The sequence below is a fragment of the Miniopterus schreibersii genome (genome assembly GCF_964146895.1).
Source record: "Miniopterus schreibersii genome assembly, chromosome: 5".
Lineage (NCBI taxonomy): Eukaryota > Metazoa > Chordata > Mammalia > Chiroptera > Miniopteridae > Miniopterus > Miniopterus schreibersii.
The window spans coordinates 3173373-3194537 of record NC_138106.1 but is presented as its reverse complement, the minus strand read 5'-3'; the positions used below and the strand labels follow the sequence as shown (position 1 = coordinate 3194537).

At 52.4% G+C, this 21165-nt stretch overlaps 1 protein-coding gene across 2 annotated transcripts in view; it reads left to right on the top strand.

Moving 5' to 3' along the window:
- The window catches only part of LOC308557413 (interleukin-10 receptor subunit beta-like), a 38824-nt gene extending 27758 nt beyond the window's left edge, over positions 1-11066 (top strand). For both annotated transcript variants that reach the window (XM_081137907.1, XM_081137906.1), the window contains 4 exons: positions 1580-1746; positions 5158-5305; positions 9384-9541; positions 10406-11066. In XM_081137907.1, the coding sequence (XP_080994033.1) occupies positions 1580-1746; positions 5158-5305; positions 9384-9541; positions 10406-10678 (746 nt within the window). In that variant the 3' untranslated portion in view covers positions 10679-11066. The remainder of the gene's footprint in view (positions 1-1579; positions 1747-5157; positions 5306-9383; positions 9542-10405) is intronic.
- Positions 11067-21165: the final 10099 nt, after the last annotated feature.

Sequence of the window (21165 nt, the reverse complement as noted above, 5' to 3'; positions counted from 1 at the left end):
CCCCGGCTTGGGCAAAAAAACTCTTATTTCTGGAGTCAGAAATTATCAAAATTATATTATCTTTTCTAAAGGTATCTCTATTAAATCTAAGAAAAAAGCGACCATTAAAAAATACAGACACCCTGGCCAGGCGTGGCTCAGCGGTTGAGCATCGACCTAGGATCCAGGAGATCGAGGTTCGATTCCCGATCAGGGCACAGGCCCGGGTTGCGGGCTCGATCCCCAGGAGGGGCTGTGCAGGAGGCAGCCGGTCAATGACTCTCTCATCATTGATGTTTCTCTCTCTCTCTCCCTCTCCCTTCCTCTCTCTGAAATCAATAAAGATATGTTAAAAAAAAAAAAAATACAGACAGCTTAACAACCTGTAATTGCTAAGTGACTTACCAGGTCCTGACCAGCTACATATCCTATTTTAGAGAATCTCATTTTGTATGTTCCCTTTAGGAACTGATACAAAATAGATGAGCAGCTTGCCCAGGGTCCCATAAGTAAAGAGTGATGGAGCAAGGATTCAGACCCAGGCTCCCACCCCCATGCTCTTGGCAACAAGTACCCTTCATTGGATATTTGCCTCTTGACATTCATGTGATAGGGAAATGCTTCAAGATGTCACACGGAGCGTATTTATACTTGCTTTGGAAAAATAACTAATCGGTTTTTATACCTGGTTTTTAACTACCAGCAGATTAGAAATGGGGTAGAATGCTAGAATGAGGCCCAATAACAGCAGCTAAAGAAGAGTAAAGAATAGAACTCAAACCGCACGGTTGCCAGGAGCCATTCATTGTTTGCTCTGTAGTTGTTACGGAGCACCTACTGTGTGCCAGGCACGTTCTTAGTGCTGAAGCTACAACAATGAACAAGACGAGACCCCGGCCCTTGTGGAGCACACATTCTAATGGGGAAGGCAGATAATATGCAAACAGATACATGTTTTATGACAGATAGTGACTGTGGCTCTCAAGGAAATAAAACAGGAAGTGATGGGAGCTGCTCTTTACGTGGGTAGTAAGAGACAGCCTCTCTCAGGAGGGGGCATTTGAGCTGAGTCCCAAATAAAGTAATAGGGCCAGCCATAGGAATATCTAGTAAAAGAGCATTTGAAAGGGAACAGCTTCAGGCTCTATTGGAAAATGTATATAGTTAATTATATATGTTAAATACTAAAAATAATAGAAATACCATCTGTAGCTTTCAAGGCAGCAAAGGAAATCAAGTAAATTCAACCGAATGCAAAGAAAGGAGAGGAATAAGCCAAAAAATAAAAATAAAAAATAGTCTTTACAGAAAACACAAAATAATGTACTTGGAATAATTTCAAATATATCAGAAATCATAATAAATATAAACAGACCAAAATGATTAATAAAAGCAAAGGTTATCAGATTTTTTATTTTTTTTCCCAGAAACAAAGTCCAACTATCCTCCTTAGCCGGGTCAATCAATGTCACAGCAGTGGCATATCGAAGAGCAGAGTACTTCAGTAGACCAATTGGTCCGCACAGTCACAAAAAATAAATGGCGATGTTTTTAAAATGTGGGTTTTTTATTGTCCTTTTGCTTTTTTTCTCATACTTAGCCGTTATTGGACCTCCTGGATTGCAAGTAGAAGCGCTTGCTAATTCTTTGCACATACGTTTCTTGGCCCCGAGAATTGAGAAGGAACATGAGACATGGACCATGAAGAATATCTATAACTCATGGGTTTATAATGTGCAGTATTGGAAGAATGGCTCTGATGAAAAGGTAAGCTTGGCAAATCGAATGCATTTCAGATAAAGGCTCCCTGTTCTTTGCTCAGTGTTGGTCTGAGGCCATGACAATGGAGGGCGGAGGCTAGGAGGCCGCCATCTAGTATGGATCTTGCAAGGTGGTGCCACTTTAAGGTCCAGAGGATCTAAGGCCTGGTCCTCTGAGCACCAGAAGTTCCCAGTCTGAGGGATGACCAGTATCCCTGGTTCGTGCTTCCCAGGCCCTAAGTGCAATGCGTAGAGCAGACGTCCTGGGTGCTGGTGCAGTGAGAACAGGCCATTCTTTCCCCAAAGGGAAGTTGTAAGAGGAGGCAGAGATGACTCAGCAGTTGGCTGGGGGAATTGGAAGCCAGCGGAGTCACTGACTGACTACTGTTTCATGGCATGAACCCTAAGCCCCACACACACCACAGAATAGTCGAGTCCACGGTCAGGCAGCCCCACACGTAGACTTTGGGTGAACAGTATCACCTTTTACCTACTGGAACCACTTGCTCTCTCCCTTCTCAGGGGCCAATTCCTTTAAAAACATGGGCTGGGGGTGGAGAGACCTGTTGGGACATTGCCCCTGCCACCTTGTGACTCCGGTCACATGCTTGACCTCAGCTTCCTCATGTCTGCACAGTGGCCAACCTGACCCACTTCATTAACAAAGGGGGGGAATAAACTGCTTCATAGGGTTGTTGGGGGATTTAATGACATAATGAAAATAGTAAACTTGTCCCGTTGCCTGACCAATGTATGTGGTCGGTACTCGAGGTCCCTTCCCCTTATGTGGACCTACTAAGGTTGTTTTCACTCATCCTTGGTCAAGCTTTATTCCTGAGCCGAATGCCATCCGTGGCCCTAAACTGACTTACACGTGTGTTATATAAGTTAAGTTACATAGATGTTATCTCCTCTGCATTACATGTTGACTTTATCCCTTAATTCTCAAGTGTTTGGGAGGAAAGGGTCACCTAGGTGCATTGTCTTAGGAATGATGTAGTTAAATTTATATCTACATACTGCACAGCCCCCCAAAAATCTCAGGTTAACTTCTCCCCCCAGAAAGTGCTCCATTACATGATGCAAGTTATCTGCCTTCTGCACAGAGTAGACCATTTTTCCCATCGTTCAGACCCCAGGAAAGGTATGTCTGGGCAGCAACACAGAATAACGCGTGGTGTGGTCACTCTCTGCTGACCTCTGCGATGCCAAGGTGAGGCCGGACTGACCCGCTCGGTGCCCTGCAGCCTGCTTTCGTGGAGGGTTGGATTCACAGTGCCCGAGCGCGTCCTGCACCGGCTTGAAATGCGAATCCCAGCTTACCTTTAGTTTCCTGTCCTGCCTGTGCCCACAGGACAGGCAGCTGGTTCCACGTTTGTGCCATCCCTGAGCCGCTGAGCGGCAGCCTCGAGTGCCACCGGCCAAGTGTCGGAGAGGACGCCTATTCCCAGCTCCTCCCTGCTGGTGCCCGCGGTGTCACCATTACCTGTTGATATGTGCTATAGACTGAATTTTTGTGTCCCACTCCCCAAGTTCATATGTTGAAACGTAATCCCTCCTGTGCTGGTGCCGGAGGTGCATCTTTGGGAGGGGATTAGATCCTGAAGGTGGAGCCTTTGTGAAAGAGACCCCCAGAGACTCCCTCGCCCCTTCTGCCCTGTGAGGACTCCACGAGGAAGTGGTAGCTATGAGCCGGGACGAGGGTGGGGACCACCAGACAACAGCTCTGCTGGCACCTTGACCTTGGACTTCTGGCCTCCAGAGCTGTGAGGACACTTGCTGTTTATAAGCCCCCCAGGCCGTGGTGTTCTGCGTGGCAGCCCGAAAGGAGTAAGACACTGGTTCTCTGCTAGAATGTAAATGCTTCCCGGAGCATAAACTAATAGCATAAAAGGCTTTTAGAAATTCTATGGCTTCCTGATGGGAGAAAGTGAGAAAACAAAACCAGAAGCTGCCCAGAAGGGAAGGCCAGCTAGAAAAAGCAATCAGAGGGGACATCCATGCCGCTCTCTTCCCTGCCTGCCACCTGCAGGCCCCCCCGAGCGTAGTCTTTGACAAGAGAGCATCGTAAGGTTCTAGGGGTGTTGGATTTCTAGAAATGAAAGCCGGGAGTTTGGGGTTTTACTTTTGTTTTTAATTATTAGAAGTCATACCATACCCTTCATGTATCCAATTGGCATGATCCAGTTCTTGCCCTCGATGAATTTAGCTTCTCCTGCAATAAAGGAGTATCGACAAGATGTCAACAAGCCCGATACCCAGAGAAAAATAACGGATTGCTAGAGTAACAAAGTCTGTGTTCACTTTCTGTAAGTGCCTAGTCCTACTACAGACTTTGCGTGGGATTCTGTCACAAGGAAATGACAACCAGGAGGGAAATACTAGTGTAGGCTCCTAATTCCCTTTATTTCGCCAGAAGCTGTTTTGGATTCTCAAACTCAGGAGCGTATCATCAATCATGATATCTTATATTCCGATTAAGCAGAGAGGAGTCAGGATGCACCCCCCCCCCCCCCCCCCCCCCCCGCAGGCTGTGGTGTGTGCCCTCCAGGCGAGGTGAGCCGCTGGAGGAGGGCACGCCAGGTACATGAGTGGAGCAGTGACTCAGAGGGGAACCCCGGGGAGCCAGAGTCAGAAACATACTCTCAACTTGGAAAGAAAATCGCACGGAGTCTTACTGTGTATGTCCCGTGTATCAGCCCGCTCAGGCTGCTGTAACAAAATACCACAGGCTGGGCGACCTGGAGAACAGAATGTGCCCTCAGGGTTCCGGAGGCCGGAAGCCTGAGAGCACTGTGTCAGCAGCGCTGGTTCCCCCGAGGCGGAGGGGCAGTCTGTTCCACCCTCTCTCCCAGCTTCTGAAGGTCACTGGTCATCTTTGGTTCCTTGGCCTGTAGAAGCATCACCTCAGTATCTGCCCTCATCTTCACGTGGCCTCCTCCCTGTGCGCATGTCTGTGTTCGCGTTTCGTCTTCCTATAAGGACACCAGTCGTGCTGGATTAGGGCCCACCCTAATGACGTGGTTATAACCTGACTGCCTCTGTAAAGACCCTATGTCCAACTAAGCCACTGGCTGAGGTACAAGGGGTTAGGACTTCAATATGAGAATTTGGCGGGGGGGAGGGGGCGCACGATGCAGTGTATACAACTAGTTTATCTTTTTTAAAAAGGAAGTGGGATGGTTTGCATGTCATTTAAACTAGAAAGTTCAAGAAAGGAGATGTTTGTGAGGATCGGTCAGTCCTTGCCCGTCCCTTACAAGTGGGACCCCAAAGTGAACTGGGAGACGTGTGAGACTCCTTCGTCTCCCCATTCTGAGCCTGAAGTTAAGATTATAACTGATAAGTGGGGGGGGGGGGCAAAGGTCAGTGTCCCTTCACTGCTGAGACCTGTTCTTATTTATGTCTCCATGACCAGTATCCAGTGACTTGTCAGTATGACTTCGAGGTCCTCAGAAACCTGGAGCCGTGGACAACTTACTGTGTTCAAGTTCGGGGGTTTCTTCCCGATCGGAACAAAACCGGGGAATGGAGCGAGCCTGTCTGTGAGCAAACCATCAGTGACGGTGAGTCTCGGGACGCGCCGTCGGGAACCCTCCTCCGGCATTTCAAATAGCGTTGTAGGCGCGGCCCCCGCGAGGGTGGGAAGGCTCCTCAGGCACCCCAGGCCGCTCGGACTCCCGCCCGGGGCTCCGGGCTCCTGGGAGCAAGGCGCTGAGCTGGGGCCACAACAGCACAGAGGGCGGCCACCGAAAATTCCCGCCCGGGAGAGACCGGGTCATCGTCAGGTCCCTGTGTAGATCCGAGAACACTGCAGTGCCGCGTTCACACTGACTGAGCACTACGGCCTGCCGGGTTCTTCTTGAATGTCGGTTTTTGTCACTGAGCTTCTCTCTCGCCCGGTTTTGCTCTGTCTCGTCTCCAGCTCTGCTGGGAGGAGCTGCGGGACGCACCTCCCTTGGGACTGCTTACCCACCTGCGTGCAGGCTGCGGGCCCCTCGGGGTGCGGTGCCCTGTTACATAAGCTGCCTGGGTTTATTGTCCACAAAGTCGTGGGAAAGACTTTGCAGGTATCAGCTGAAATTGACACCCTGGGCCAAGGGCGGTGTTGTCCACCTGTGATCTGTTTTTTTGGGTGTTTCTCAACACAAGAAGCCTGCAGCCGGGAATGCCTGAGGTGGGTGGCGTTTTCTTCTCGGGCAAGTCGCTCTGGGTGCCAGCATTCTTAGCGTGTCCTTTCTTTCAACAGCCTTTTGGAGGGTTAGCAAAACCAGCCCCATAATATGCCGTAATTCACCAACAGCTAACCCAGTCCCAGGAAGAAAAGGCAAATTCCTTTCTGGTGCGCGAATGTGATTCATTTTGTTTACCTTCCTTCTGTTTTTTTAGGGCGTGTAACTGACCCCTGATCTACCCTGGGGGGTTTGTATTGTTTCTGGAGATCGGCCTCCAGCTTATTGGCCTGTAGTTTCCCGAATCTTGGGTTTTTTTCTCTTCTTTGGTGAACGCACAAATAGTTTGCCTGGATGCAGGACTGTCACCTCTCCTGGGTCCCTGACCTGCCTCGACGTCAGAGCTGCTCTGCAGTCGTTTCCGCCGCCATCTCGGGACTGCAACGCCTGGGCGAGGGTGGGGAGTCTGCTGTCTCTCTGGAGGGGATTCTCTGATCTCCCTCCTTTCTCTTCCCGTTGCCCCCAGTCCTGGCCAAGGCCCGAGGTCAGTGCTGAGAGGACCTGCCTGTGCCCCTCCCATGGCCAGAGGCACCTTCAAATAACAGCAGCCTGCCCTTGGTGCGCCAAGGCTGTTCCACGGCCCCTCCGCAGGTTTCCTCACTTTATTATTCCTCTCATGAGTTGTTTGTGCTTGAACCTGAGTTCTGTACCTTGGGGGCCCCCATCCTGCTTGAACCACCAGAACCCCTGACCTTGGAATCATCCCTCTTTCCTCTAGACTCCTGCCACTGCCTCCCCAAAGCCTTGAGTACCACCCGACTGTCCCCGAGCCGTGTCCCTCCCCGTGTGAGCTCCAACCTAACGTGACACGGGGCAGATCCTGAGTCGCCCTGTGCCTCAGCAGCCAAATCTGTAAAATGGGAGGGATAAAAAAGCTGCCGGACACTGGGGTGGGGCACGCAGAGCAGTGCCCGGCGCAGAGCAAGCCCGAGGGCTGGGTACTGTTACTGTTGTTAGTAATGATCTTATTAAAATCACATTGTTAAGTGTTCCTAAAGGTTTATATCATGAAACATGGCAGGAGCCGTACAATTTGGCCAAAACCAACAATTTTTCAAATATTTTGGGACTATAAATGATCATCTATTAATTGACAAAACCAAAACATTTTATCAAAGGAAAGTATAACCCATTGAAAACGGGCTTTTGTCAAACATCATTTGAGGTTCGTTTAAACACCGTGATCTCATTTCAACCTCAGACGCATCTTCAGTGAGAGGTTTGTAAGGATCGTCTCTCCTATCGGATGGAACGTGAAGGGTCAGACAGACGGGCTGACTTGCCCAAAGTCGCTCAGCTGCTCAGTGACAGAGCACAGGCCAGGCTCAGCCAGGTCACCTTGGCTGGAATTGACTACCTGCCAGTTAGTTCCATAGATGAGCAAAGGCGCAACGTCCCTGTGGGTAACAGAGAAGGCAGGTCTGCTGGCCGCGGTCACATGCAACCGGCAAGTTGGAGGGCTCTGCCGAGAGGCTGCCAGTGACTAGATGCTCCCACAGCGCAGAGCCCGTGTAAAGTAGTGTCCTCTCTTGTGCCCTCTTCTCCCTCGGGTCAGTCACAAAAGCATCCCTTGGATTCTGTCACCAGCAACCCGGTGTCCCGGCTGGAGACACAAGGAGACCCGGGCTCATCGCAGTGTCACCAGGGTGCTGGGTGGGCCTGGCAGTCAGTGTTTAATCTGTGTGTGATGAGCGACTCTGGGGCTTTGCCACATTAGAGAGCTATTGAAATAAAGGAAGGACAGATGGACATGTAGGAGCCTGCAACTTCCTCAAGAGCTGGGATGTCAGATCCCAAGTGGATGTCCTATTGTGCGCTAGGGGGTAGCCCGGGGGCCACTCCAGCCAGCACCCCCCCCCCCCCCCCCCCCCCCCCCCCGCACACATGAGCCTGCATCCACCAGGAAAGCATGTTTGTGTGAAAAGTGTGGCTTAGGAAGCACCACCCCTTGACTGCAGTAAAGGGAACAAGAATTTGTAGGGGAACTGGGATAAGGAGCTGCTCTGAACTCAGCCAGGGCACGAGCTGGGAAGACAAGGAGGTGGCTCTCAGAATAAATTAAAGCGTGAGAGGGAGCAAGGGGGCAGACCAAAGCCGAGGCAGGCTCCTCCCAGCCTCTGCCCCTTGCAAAGGCCAGGTCGGCTCACCAGACGCCTAGGGAGCCGCTGTCAGCCAAGCTCAGGAGGCGGAGGCGGGAGGTGCTGGCAGAACCCAGCAGGCGCCAGCAGCCGATGGAGCTCCGGAGCATTTGCTGTCTCGGTTCTTTGATCTGCCCTGTTTCGGCAGAAATTGACATTCCCCCACAGAGTGTCCCCTGAATGACTTGCTCTGAAAGGGCCAAGTCCCTTCTCTCGGTTGCTCTCAGCACCAAATGCTTTGGATTTTGATGGGGGGGGGGGGAGTGCTGACTGTGGGGGTTGGGCATAGAGACGTTAGGTGGCCAGAGCAGCTGGAGAAGGGCCTGGTGCAGAATCAGGAGCAAGGACCACCGATGACCAGGGTGACATCCTGGATAGATAGTGTCAGAGGTGAAGCCGGACGTAAGGTAAAGTGGTAGAAACAGATTTTGTTCAGTAAGGGCTTCAGGAGGGGAGAGAGCTTACTGCGCATTTGAAGGGAAGAAGCGGGGAGGGGAAGTGACAGATTCTAAGAAGCGGTGACAGGGTAGCTCAGTAGGCCATCTGTGTCTACCTCTAGCCGGCATTTATCAAGTTAGGCTCTGCCCTCCCACAGAGACTAGAGACAGGCCTCTGATGAGGAACCGCTCTGGGTCCTCGAGGAAGACACTCTGGGGGTGTAGGAGACACGTACACATCTCAAAGGGGCAGAGGAGGGATCCCCAGCTTTTTATAGTAAATGCTCCAAGAAAGGAAGGTCAGATGTTGGCGGGACAGATGGAGACTTCTCTCGGCAGCCTTGGCTTTGCCCCGACAGGAGCCCCAGAGGGTGCCGGGTGGCCCAGCAGGACGGCCTCGGCGCTGGCGTGGGGGTCCCTGAGCGCGGGGTTTGCCTGGAGCTGTCTGCGCCCAGAGCGGCCGCAGCTCTCAGTACCCAGCGCCGCAGTGCGCGTCTGACTGGGGCTCTGCGGCCCAGGGAGGAGAGGGTTGTCCCGAACAGGGGCTCCTCGCCGCCCACGCGGGAGGAGAGTGGATGGGAGTTCTTGCCTGTTACTCCGTTTGTGTGCGCAGCAACCTGCCAGAAACCAAACTTGGAAGAAGATCGGAAAGGGCGAGACTTGTGGGAAACGCTGGGTCCTCGCACAGCTGCTGGGTTCCCTCCCCATGCCCCCCTGGATAACCGGGTGTTGGGCCCCGCTCGTGGGGACCGCCATCGGATCCTGGCAGGAGAACGGTGTTGAGGTCTCCGTGGGCATCTCCAGGGACAGACTGTAACACACGCTGTCCTCCCGCAGAAAGCGCCCCCGTCTGGATCGTGGTGACGGTTGTCCTGGCGGCCTCCGTGTGCGCCTGCCTGCTGCTCATGGGCTGCTTCTTGCTGCTGTGGTACATCTACAAGAGGACCAAGTATGCCTTCTACCCCGGGAACACGCTCCCGCAGCACCTCAAGGAGGTAGGTGGGGGATCCAGGTGGGAGGAGAGACCCCACCTCGTGGAGTTTTCCCGCTAAGCCCGGGCCGCCTCGTCTGGGCCCGCACGCTTTCCTGCTGGTCAGTCCCTTGTGCCTGTGCTCATGCCACAGCCTGAGGGAGGGGCGAAGGCAGTCCCTTCCGCCGGGACACAGCGCCCTTTCCCGCCTTCCCTGCCTGAGCCCCACGGCGTCCGTCCTTTTGTGTCTGGCTTATTTCACTGAGCAGTGTCCTCAAGGTTTATCCATGTGGTAGCAGGTGTCGGGATTTCCTTCCTTTTTAAGGCTGAGTAATATTCCACTGTGTGGACAGACTACACTCTGTATCCGTCATCCACTGATGGGCACTCAGGTTGCTTCCACCTCTGGGCTGGGGTGGTGCCTGTTGCCATGAACATGGGTGTGCAGGTATCTCTCTGAGACCCCACTTTCAGGTCTGCTGGGTGTCTCCCAGGAAATGGAGCTGCTGGGTCCTATGGTCATTCCGTTATTAAGTTTTTGAGGAACTCTCATACTGTTCTTGTCACTTTTTTTTTTTTTTAATATGTCTTTATTGATTTCAGAGAGAGGAAAGGAGAGGGAGAGAGAGAGAAACATCAATGATGAGTCATTGATCGGCTGCCTCCTGCTCGCCCCCTACTGGGGATCGTCAAGCCTGCAACCCGGGCATGCGCCCTGACCGGGAATCAAACCGCAATCTCCTGCTCAACCGCTGAGCCACGCCGGCCCGGCCTTGTCACATTTTTTAAAGCAGTGTTTTCCAGCCATGAGTTCCGTATAAGATCTTTGTAAGCCCGGAACAGGCGATGGGGAAATTTAATGGCTCCCCTCCTTTTTTCCCGCCTGCAGTTCCTGAGTCACCCTCATCACAACAGGCTTCTGTTTTTCTCCTCCCCACTCTCCGATGAGAATGAAGTTTTTGACAAACTGAGTGTCGTCACAGAAGCCTCTGAAAGCAACAAACAGAATCCCGGGGACGGCTGCAGCCTCGGGGCCCCGCCTGGGGGTGGGGCTGGCCCTCCAGGGGTTCTCCAAGGAGGGGGCACACCCCACTTCCCACTGCTGCCTCTGAGGGTGAGCAACAAGCGAGGGCCGAGACCCCCTGAGCAAGCCCCTGTGTAGAGCTCTCAGCGCCGGGACCGCATCTGAGCAACGCAAGAGCTGGATGGAAGGGCTCGCTCGGCGGAAGGACGCTTCATCTTGGGAACTGGCTGCTTTTTAGAGGCCTTCATGGGTAAAACTAGCCGCCCACGGGGGCTGTCGTTTCCAGCCTCTTAGGCTCACTAACATAAGGAACGGGCCTTAATTGTGAGAAATGAAAGTCCTAAAATGAGGGATAAAAGCAGATGCTGTAAAATCCAACCGGCCGGCCACAGACGAGCCGGGAAACAGCCCCGTGCAGAGTGCGGGCTCTGGATTCTCACGGATGCGTCTGCGACGGGGTTGCATTTTCTACCTGTACATGTTTCATATGGTGCTGGTGCTCTAATAAAGTTTTATTCTCTAATCCGTAGGTATTCGTGACACTACATTTGCAGAATTGTAAGGTGCTGGATGAGCCCCTTGCATGCCATTGTTGATGTCCATTCATTCAGTGGGTGCCCCTTGGTCCCTGCCACACGTGAGGGCCTGACAGTGCCTGGGAGCTCCCAGCAGAGGAAGATGGGAGAGCAGGAGGGCCCTGGGCTTTGAGCTCCACCTCAGGCGGTTACCAGCCTGTGACCTCTGCTTCCTTACCTGAAGTGGGGACCTAAGGATTAGCACACCCGTTAAAGACACCTACCCGGTGCCCACACACAGCAGGCACTCCATAAAGCTAGTCTTTTTTTTTTTTTTCCAGCCCTCACCTGAGGATATTCTTTCCATTGATTTTCAGAGAGAGTGGAAGGGACACATCGATGTGAGAGAGACGCATCGATTGGTTGTCTCCTGCACGTGGCCCGACTGGGGCCAGGGATCGAGCCCGCAACCAAGGTACATGCCCTTGGCCAGAATTGAACCCGGGACCCAGCTTTGAGTTAGAAGATGGGCAACAGCAGTACAGAGAGGGGTTCTGGGATGTAATGTCTGAAAAGCAATGTTTCAAATGTTTCTTAGCCAGGAAGGAAGGGATGTCCGAGGCCTGAGCTGAGACAAGCCAGTCCAGTGCCACCTTTCCCCTGGAGGGCATTTGACAAACCCGGTAGCTTTCAGCCATTCACAAAGGCTCAGGGGACAGAAGACAAAGCTCAGGACTAGCCCAAGGCGGAGTCTAAAGGAGACTTCCTCATCACCCTGAAATCCCAAGGAGCCTCCCGTCCCGTGTAGGGTAAAGCAGGAGAAACAGATCTCACCGGCCCCCGTATTAGTGCCCCGTGGCTGCCGTAACAAAGTGCCACAGGCGGGGGCTTTCGAAGAACAGACACTCAACTCACAGTCCTGGAATCAGGCCAGGAGTCCGAAATCGGTGTCAACAGGCTGCATTCAAGGTGTCAAAGTCTTCAGAGGTTCTAGGAGACGATCGTCCCTTGTCTCTTCCAGGTGCCTCACCCACCCCTTGGCTGTGGCATCATCACTCCAGTCCCCCCCGGTCCCCCGCCACCTCTCTCTGTAAAGACACGAGTGGTTTCATTTAAGGCCCACCCAGATAACCCGGGATAATCTCCCACCTGAATCGCCCAAATCTCACCACATCTGCAAAGACTTTTTTCAAATAAAGTCACGTTCACAGGTGCCAGGGATCAGGACCTGGTATCCTTGGGGTCATTCTTCAGCCTTCCGCACACCCCTCCCAGGGACTACAAGGAATCCTTTTTGGTTTTGGTTTGGTTTTCTGAGTGAATCGGGCAAAATGTATCTTTCCTGGGAAGTTATAGTCTCAAAGGGTAGGTTTGCAGGCCCAAATCACACTCTCTGGGCGGTCAAATAAAACTTCAGGCCCTGGCTGGTGTGACTTGGCTGGGTGTCGTCCAGTGCACCAGAAGGTTGCTGGTTTGATTCTGGATCAGGGCACATGCCCGGTTACGGCTCATCCCCAACAGGGAGTGTGCAGGAGGCGGCCTGTTGATGTTTCTCTCATCGGTATTTCTCTTTTTTTCTCCCTCTCCCTTCCTCTCTCTCTAAAAACCAATAAAAATGCTGTTTTTTAAAAAACTTGGCTTAGAAAAAAAACTTCAGGGTTAGCTGTTAGACATCACAGGATCCAAACGGGAAACATCGTAAGCAAGAGCCAGCAATAACATTAAGCAGCTAAGCCAGACCCCCGAACACTTCAGATCCTGATAGAAACAGTCAGAGATCCCACAGCACATTCAGTGCAGTTACATACTGAAACAAGACATTGCACATGCCTGGAAACCACAGAGGCTGAATTACTCAGCATTGTGGTGGTAACAGAAGATCCCAAACCTCAGTGGCATTTAAAAACAAATTCCTGTTTCTTACTCACTTTATGAGTGGCTAGAAGTCAGCTGTGGCTCTGTCCTAATCTCAGTGACTTCTGCATTCTGGGATCTAGGCTGAAGGACATTCAGAAGTGAGGGAAGAAATGCAACCCCCACAATAGTGCTTGAAGCTTCTGCTTGGACATGGAGCAAGTCACTTCCGCCCACAGTCCTTTGGCTAAAGTTCAATGTCAACAGAGTGGGGATACGTATTGCTCCCAGGGAGAAATGTAGTGACATGGCAATAGGAAGGAATGTATGATTTTCCTTTTTCTTTTTCTTTTTTTAAAATATATCTTTATTGATTTCAGAGAGAGGAAGGGAGAGAGAGAGAAAGAGAGAGCGAGAGAGAAACATCAATGATGAGAGAGTCATCGTTGATCGGCTGCCTCCTGCTCGCCCCCGACTGGGGATCGAGCCCGCAACCCGGGCATGTGCCCTGACAGGGAATCGAACCTTGATCACCTGGATCCCAGGTCGATGCTCAACCGCTGAGCCACGCCCGGCCATGCAGAATGTATGATTTTCTTACAAGGAAGGGAGAGAATAAGTAGGAGCAATAATTACAATCTGCTGCACACTAAGAAATGACCAAACATTTTTAGAGGAAAGGAAAAATAGACCTCTAGAAATGAAAAGTATAACCATTGAAATTTAAAAGTCAGAAGATGGGCTTAATAGCAGATTAGACACAGCTGAAGAGAAAAAAAATAAACTGGATAGAAGGAGTGTATTAGGATTCTCCAGAGAAAGAGAACCAATAAGGTGTGTGTGTGTGAGTGTGTCTGGAGAGAGAGAGAGAAATTTTTATTTTAAGGAAGCAACTGTGGAGGCTGGCAAGTCCCAAAATATGAGGGGAATACTGACAGGCAAGAGTCGATATTTCAGTCGAGTCCAAATCAGTCTCAAGGCAAAATCACCTCTTCCTCTGGAGACCTCAGTCTTTTTTCTCTTAGAGCCTTCAACTGATTAGATGACACCCACCCACACCATGGAAGGTAACCTGCTTTACTCAAAGTCTACAATTTAAATGTTAATCTCATCTAAAACAACACTTTCACAGCAACATTCTGACTGGTGTTGATTGGTCAAATATTTGGGCGCTGTGGCCTTGTCCAGTTGACACATAAAATAACCAGCACCGAAAGGGTAAATCTGAAGTAATTGCCAAGGGAATTACTTGGCAGAGAAACATAAAAATGGAAAAAATATGAGAGGTTAAGATACACAATGTATGAAGGATAGAGTGAGATGATCTATTAGACGTCTAATCAGAGACTCAGACAGAGAGGTGAGTAGGGGTGAGGCCAATGCAATACAGCCATACCTCACTTTACTGTGCTTCACAGGTTGCATTTTCTAAAGAGTTGAAGGCCCCCTCCATCTGCAAAAAGATTAGGACTCACTGAAGGCTCAGATGATGGTTAGCATTTTTAGCAATATTTTTTCAGTAAGGTGTATACACTTTTATTACACATGGTGCTGTTGGACACTTACCAGACACAGCATCACGTAAACAGGACTCGTATGTGCACCGGAAAACCAAAAGCTGCGTGCAACTCTCTCGATTACAGTATTTGGTTTTTTTTGCAGTGGTCTGGAACTAAACCCACAGTATTTCTGAGTTTTGCCTACATTTGAATATTTGAAAAGATAGTGGCTGATGAAAGTTACCAGTTTACAAATTCAGGAATCCCGACAAATCCCAAGCTGAACAAGTCAGAAGAAATCACATCAGAGTGAAACTTCAGGACCCTGAACACAGAGAAGGCGGATTACCTTCCAAGGAAGAGCAGTTAAATCCATGGAGGACACCTCAGCGGTAACAGATGCCAAGAAGTGATGGAATGCCTTCCAAGTACATCAAAAATCTGTGTCAACTTAGAACTGGATATCCTGCGAAACAAAAGAAATCTTTCAGGAAAAGGGTATAAAGTAAAGACTCAGACAAACAAAAGTTGAGAGCTTTTGACATCAAAAGACCTTTATTGGATAAAGATCTAAAGAAGGTATTTTAGCCAAAGGAAACCATTCCCAGATCGACGCTATGACGTAAGAACTACAGGAAGGAAACTGGTAAACACACGAGTAAATTCAAATAAATGTCAACTGTACAAAACAACAGTAATATATTCTGGGTTTAAGAGACAACAACTAAAACTCAGAGAGGGGAGCAATGGATGGTAAACGTGTTTCCAAGTTCCTGTTGTGTTTCGGAGAGTAATCGAGGTTTATTGGAGACGTGGATGAGTTGAACATGCTAACATTTCTCGAGTAACATCAGTAGAGAAGTGGTTCCCAGCTGGAGGGGGGGAAATTGTGGCCCCCAGGGGACGTTTGACAATGTCAGGAAGCATTTTGGGTGGTTCCAACCAGAGGGGGGTTACCGGCATCTGGTGAATAGAAGGCGGGGACCCTGCTAAACCACCCCCCGCCCCATGCACAAGGCGGCACACACAGCAAGGAATTATCTGCCCCAACAGCGGAGGCCGGGAAACGCTGCCCTAAAGGAAAAGTGGAATGAGAACTATTACTCAGCCAAGACATCGCTCCAGCAAGAGAGGGGAAAAGATACCTTTCCTTTAAAAAGGCAGAACAAATAGAAAACATGAAGTACTGTAATAGAAATAAATCCAAAAGTCAGTGGACTACATGATCCAGCAGAAGACAAGATTGTTAGACTGTAAAAAATAGTACATCTTTAGCTGTTTTTAGAAGACCCACAGAAGTCATAAGGCTATAGAAAAATTGGCAGTGGAAAGAAGGCAAAGGATATACCAGGCGAATTCTAATCAAGAAAGTTGATTTCACTATTAATATCATACAAAATAGATTTTAAGGCAAAAAGTATTCCTAGAGTTAAAGAGGACCATTATATAATCGTAAAAAGTCTTGGTTCATGGGGAAGATAAAACAGTTCTAAGCTATGTATGCACTGAACAATATAGCTTCGACACAGATCTAACTGACGGAGCCATAGGAAACCTAGACAGTTCACCCTCTTATTGATAATAATCGGTATTGGTAATAATCGACAACATCTGTTCCGCACTGGCGGTGAGCCGGACACTGTACTGAGCACGTGACCAATGCCTTTGCCTGTTGGGCCTAAGGTGTGACCATTGTAAGACGCGCCATTAGTGTCTGAACCACTGGGGAGAACAGAGGTTGTCCCTTAAGCTCTGCCTCACTCTAGGTTGTCAGACACTCAGAGACGCTCAGACGTGTGCGTGTGCAGGTGCGTGTGGTGTATTTGTGTGTGTAGGTGTGGTATGTGTGTGTAGAAAGTGGAAGTGTCAATAGCAATTCCAGATGAAGGGCAGCTAAGCATTCAACTTCTCTATGGATTTTGAAGTTTTCAAAATAAAAAGTTGGGGAAATTGTAATGGATACACAAATGCTTACAAAGAGTTATCATTCCAACATGTATTCAATTCCCGTACGAGTTTAAAACCCTCAGAATATTCTCAAAAGCACAGGTGATGGGCCTCCATCTCAGGAAAAAACCTGTTCGGGCATCTCACATTCATTTGCTGCTTACGCTGATGAAATGTTTGTCCCAGTGTCTTTCTGTCCGACGGGGGACATTCCCACTGCAGCTTAACAGGGAGGGTGTCTTATTGGGGAGTCAGGGAGAACAGCAGGACTAACGGGAGTCACGCTGCGCCAGGAGGACGCTGGCAGGGCCCTGGGGAGCCAATCCTGCCCTGTCTGAGTCTTTGTCACTTGCATCCCTTTTTTTTTAATACCCAAGAATATGTTTTTTTTTCATTGATTCTAGACAGAGAGGAAGGGAGAGAGAGAGAAACACCGATGGGAGAGAAACGGCGATCAGTTGCCTCCCATACAGGCCCCGACTGGGGACTGAACCCCAAACCTGGGCATGTGCCCTGACCTGGAATTGAACCTGGGACCCTTGGGCGCACCAGACCGCGCTCTAACCACCAAGCCACACAGGCCAGGGCTTCACGCGCAGCCTTGCTCGGTCAGCTCAGGCGCCCAGAGGCCTTTTCTCCCCAAGGTTGTTTCAATCTCTTTTTTTGCATCATGGAACTAACTACGTGGGCATCTTCCTCTAGCTATACGTGCATCTTCTCGCTCTTCTCTTTAATTGTTTTCGACAGAGGTAACGTGTACCGAGTGCTCACAGTGTGCCCAGCTTTGTAAGAAAGACGTGACATTTATTATGTTTGATTCTCTGTGGTTGAACCTTGCACGGAAACTTCTGAAACCGTGTGAAGGAAGAGCCCATAAGACGATGCCTAACGGGGGGGGGGGGTCCGTGCCCTGCTGGGACTTGGCGCACTCTGTGTGGGGAAGGATGTGGGCACAGACCGAGGCTGCAGACTTTGCAGCCTGGAAGTGAAGAGGCAGGAGGAGCCACACGTGTGAGCAAGGGTCCAGGGCTCTGGGACTGCAGCGGGATGCAGCAGGTCCCCTTGGGACTACGGCTAACCATCAGAAACGGGGGGCCTGTTTGAAAGGCCCCGAGGGAAGCCGGTGGAGCTGCCCCTTCATCGCCTGCTCCCCCCTTTCCCTCTTCCCCCTCCTCTCCCTTCCCCCCACTGCCCCCTTCCCTTGGGCTCTTGCTGGCAGCCTAGGCTTGTGGGAAAGGTGCTCATGATACTTCCCCAGGGGGCCCCTGCCTGGCCCCCCCGGACTGGGTGCGCCTCCAGGCACTCTGTTCCTCCTCTTGCAACTGGTTCTCAGCCCTGGTGCCCACTGCACCCACCTGGGAGCTTTAGAAAGGACAGTGCCCAGACCTTGCCCTGACCACTTAACTCCTGCTCTCCGGGGTGGGATTCAGGCACCCCTGCGTTTGAAAGCTCCCCCGGTGTGCAGCCCAGGTGCAGAGCGGGTCTGCAGGCTGTAAGTACCGGTTCGCAGCATCCCAGACGTCACCCTGTCCTCTAGCCTCCCAAGGAGCCGCTCTTGCCTTCCACACCCAGCTGGCAGGGCCCGCCCCCCGCCCCCCGCCCCGCGCCCCTGCAGGAAGGTCAGTAGTTACCTGACCTGGGGAGGCACATTCGGGAACATGTTCCCGTGGCCCACACCTTTCCCTCCCATCACTGCTCCAGGCTTCTGAGCAGCCCACTCACTGCAGTTCACCTGGGAAGCCACCCGCACACGACGTGACACGGCCCCTTTCTCCAAGTCAGCACCTGACGCAGCGCCCGCTGCTAAGAAATACCTGTTGGGCCCTGGCCGGTTTGGCTCCGCGGTCACAGCATCGCCCGCAGACCAAAGGGTTGGGGGTTTGATTCCGGCCAAGGGCACAGACCTCGGTTGCAGGCTGTATCCCCAGCCCCGGTGGGGGCACAAGGGGGAGGCAGCCAGTCGATGTGTCTCTCTCATGTCAATGGGTGTCTCTCCCTTCCACTCTCTCTGAAAAGCAGCGGAAAAACTATCCTCAGGGGAGGCCTGAAAAAAAAAAGTGGTGAACTGAAGCCGCCTGGATACATGACGATTATACATGCAGATTAGAGCGCCTTTAACACACGCAGATTAAATAGAGGCGATTCTCTGTAAGTACACTAACAAAGCACCATGAAACATACGAAGAGGGAAACAAAGCCAGCGGGAAGGGCGTGCGCTCTGCAAGGTTAGGCCCACCGCTTTCCAGCTGAAGTCCCTCGCAGTTCTGATTCTGCAGCATCTCAGTTCTGTTCCCCATTTTTAATGCTGGTTTCCTGTTGCTAAAATGGGTCAGAGACACCGCCCTGGGGGCAGACTCCGTTTTAACCCAACAGCCATTGTTCTCACGGTCGGAGCAGATGTCAGCAGAAGCACCCCACCTGTGTCCCAGGGTCCTTTCGTTTTTCAGGGTTCACGCTGTGACCTTGACCAGCCCGTCCAAGTGGGTGACTGTCCGTGTTCCTTAAAACGGAGACACAAACGTTTTTGTTAACCACAGCCTCGGGCCCCCACGCGGGACTCCCCCATCCCCCTCACCATTCCCCCTCCCCCCTCCCCTCCTCCCCCTCTCCTCCCCCTCTTCCCTCTCCCCCTCCCCTCCCCTCCCCCTCTTCCCTCTCCCCTCCCCTCCCCTCCCCCTCCCCTCCTCCCCTTCTTCCCTCTCCCCCTCCCCCCTCCCCCTCCCCCTCTCCCCTCCTCCCTCCCCTCCCCCTCCCCCTCTCCCCCTCCCCCTCTCCCCTCCTCCCTCCCCTCCCCCTCCCCCTTCCCTCCTCCCCCTCCCCCTCCCCTCCCCCTCCTCCCTCCCCTTCCCTCCTCCCCCTCCCCCTCTCCCCTCCCCATTCCCCCTCCCCCTTCCCTCCTGCCCCTCCCCCTCCCCCTCTTCCCCGCCCCCCTTCCCTCCTCCCCCTCCCCCCTCCTCCCTCCCCCCTTCCCTCCTCCCCTCCTCCTCTTCCCCCTCCCCCTTCCCTCCCCCCCTCCCCCTCTTCCCCTCCCCCTTCCCTCCTCCCCCTTCCCTCCTCCCCCTCCCCTCCTCCCCCTCCCCCTCCCCCTCCTCCCTCCCCCTTCCCTCCTCCCCCTCCCCCCTCCTCCCTCCCCCTTCCCTCCTCCCCCTCCTCCTCTTCCCCCTCCCCCTTCCCTCCCCCCTCCCCTCCCCTCCTCCCTCCCCTTCCCTCCTCCCCCTCCCCCTCTCCCCCTCCCCCTCCCCCTTCCCTCCTCCCCCTTCCCCTCCCCCCTCCCCTCCCCTCCTCCCTCCCCTTCCCTCCTCCCCCTCCCCCTCTCCCCCTCCCCCTCCCCCTTCCCTCCTCCCCCTTCCCCTCCCCCTCTCCCCTCCTCCCTCCCCCTACAGCAGCAGCGGGGCCAGAGCCCAGCGGGAACAGAGCCCCGGCTGGCCTGCGGGCCGAGGCTGAGCTGAAGTGCACTAGCTTCCGCACCGGCTGCGCCGACGGCGCAGAACTTCTGGCGCTTGGTCTTCGCTCCGGGCTCGATGGTGAGGCCAGGTTCCTTTCACAGCGAGACCGAGCGGGCCCGGGACAGTCCTCTGTGGAGCTCAGGTTCGGTACGTCTCACCACCATGCGTCTCCTCCCATGCCCGGTCCCCAAAGTGCCTTTCTCAAGACACCCCACGAAACCCATTTCCATCGGCCGCACGACTGCATTCCTTGTCCCTCTGTCTTGTTGGTCATTAGCACCCGAGTTACAGGGGCCTGGGGCACAGAATAATTGCACAGGACTGCCGGGCTGCCTGTTCCACTCCGACCCAATCTTCCCGCAAGTCAGTCGCCCTGTATACATCCTGTCACATCCCACGGAGTCACCTGCGTCGCCTCTCCATCTGCACACACCTTCTCACCCGGGCCGCATGCCTCTGCCCCGCCTCGGACACTCCCCAGAAGGTGAGGAAGGAAGCGATGGAGGTCTGTGATACGGCTGAACCCAGAAGAAAAGCCTTGTTTTCTTCTCTAACCCTCGCCCCAGGATATTTCTCGGTTGCTTTTCAGGGAGAGTGGAAGGGAGAGAGAGAGACCAAGTAAGAGAGGCACCCCGATCGGTTGCCTCCTGCAGGCGCACCGCCCAGGGCTCGGGGGAGCCTGCAGCCGAGGTCCGTGCCCTTGGCCAGAATCAACCCGGGCCCCTTCAGTCCTCGGGTCGAGGCTCTAACCACTGAGCCGAACCAGCCAGGGCAAGCTTTGTTTTCCCTAATCAGTATTTTCCCTTTCTTTTTCTAGCGTTCCAGAAGTTCTATGTAGAACTCATAACTAGAAAATACGGGTTTGGGTGGTTTTTTTTATAACAACAGATTGCATTTGCTTATTTATTTAAACAAAGCAACAGTCTCACGAAGACAGTTCCTGTTTCAAACCAGAGGAAGCCTTCGCAACTGACAACGCCGGGGGCCTTCCAGGAAGCAGCGCGGAGGGCGAGCTAGTGGTGTCGGTGTGAAGAACACGAAGCGCGCAGCGAGCCCTCCCCGGTCCTGGCCGGCATCCTGTGGGGACTGCAGTCTCAGCACTTCAAACACAACAAACCCAGCTTTACTGGGGTACAGTTCAGATACCGTACAATTCACCTACGTGAAGTGTACAACCCGAAAGTCCTTAGTACATGCACGAGGTTGTGCAGTCATCCTCACCGTCTCAGTGCGCAACATTTTCGTCTCCCCCAAAGCAGGCCTCCTACCCATCAGCAGTCACTCCCAGCCCGCCCCGCCCCAGCCCTTAGGCAGCCACCAGTCTTCTGTGTCCGTGGATTTCCCTGTTCTGCACGTTTCAGGTA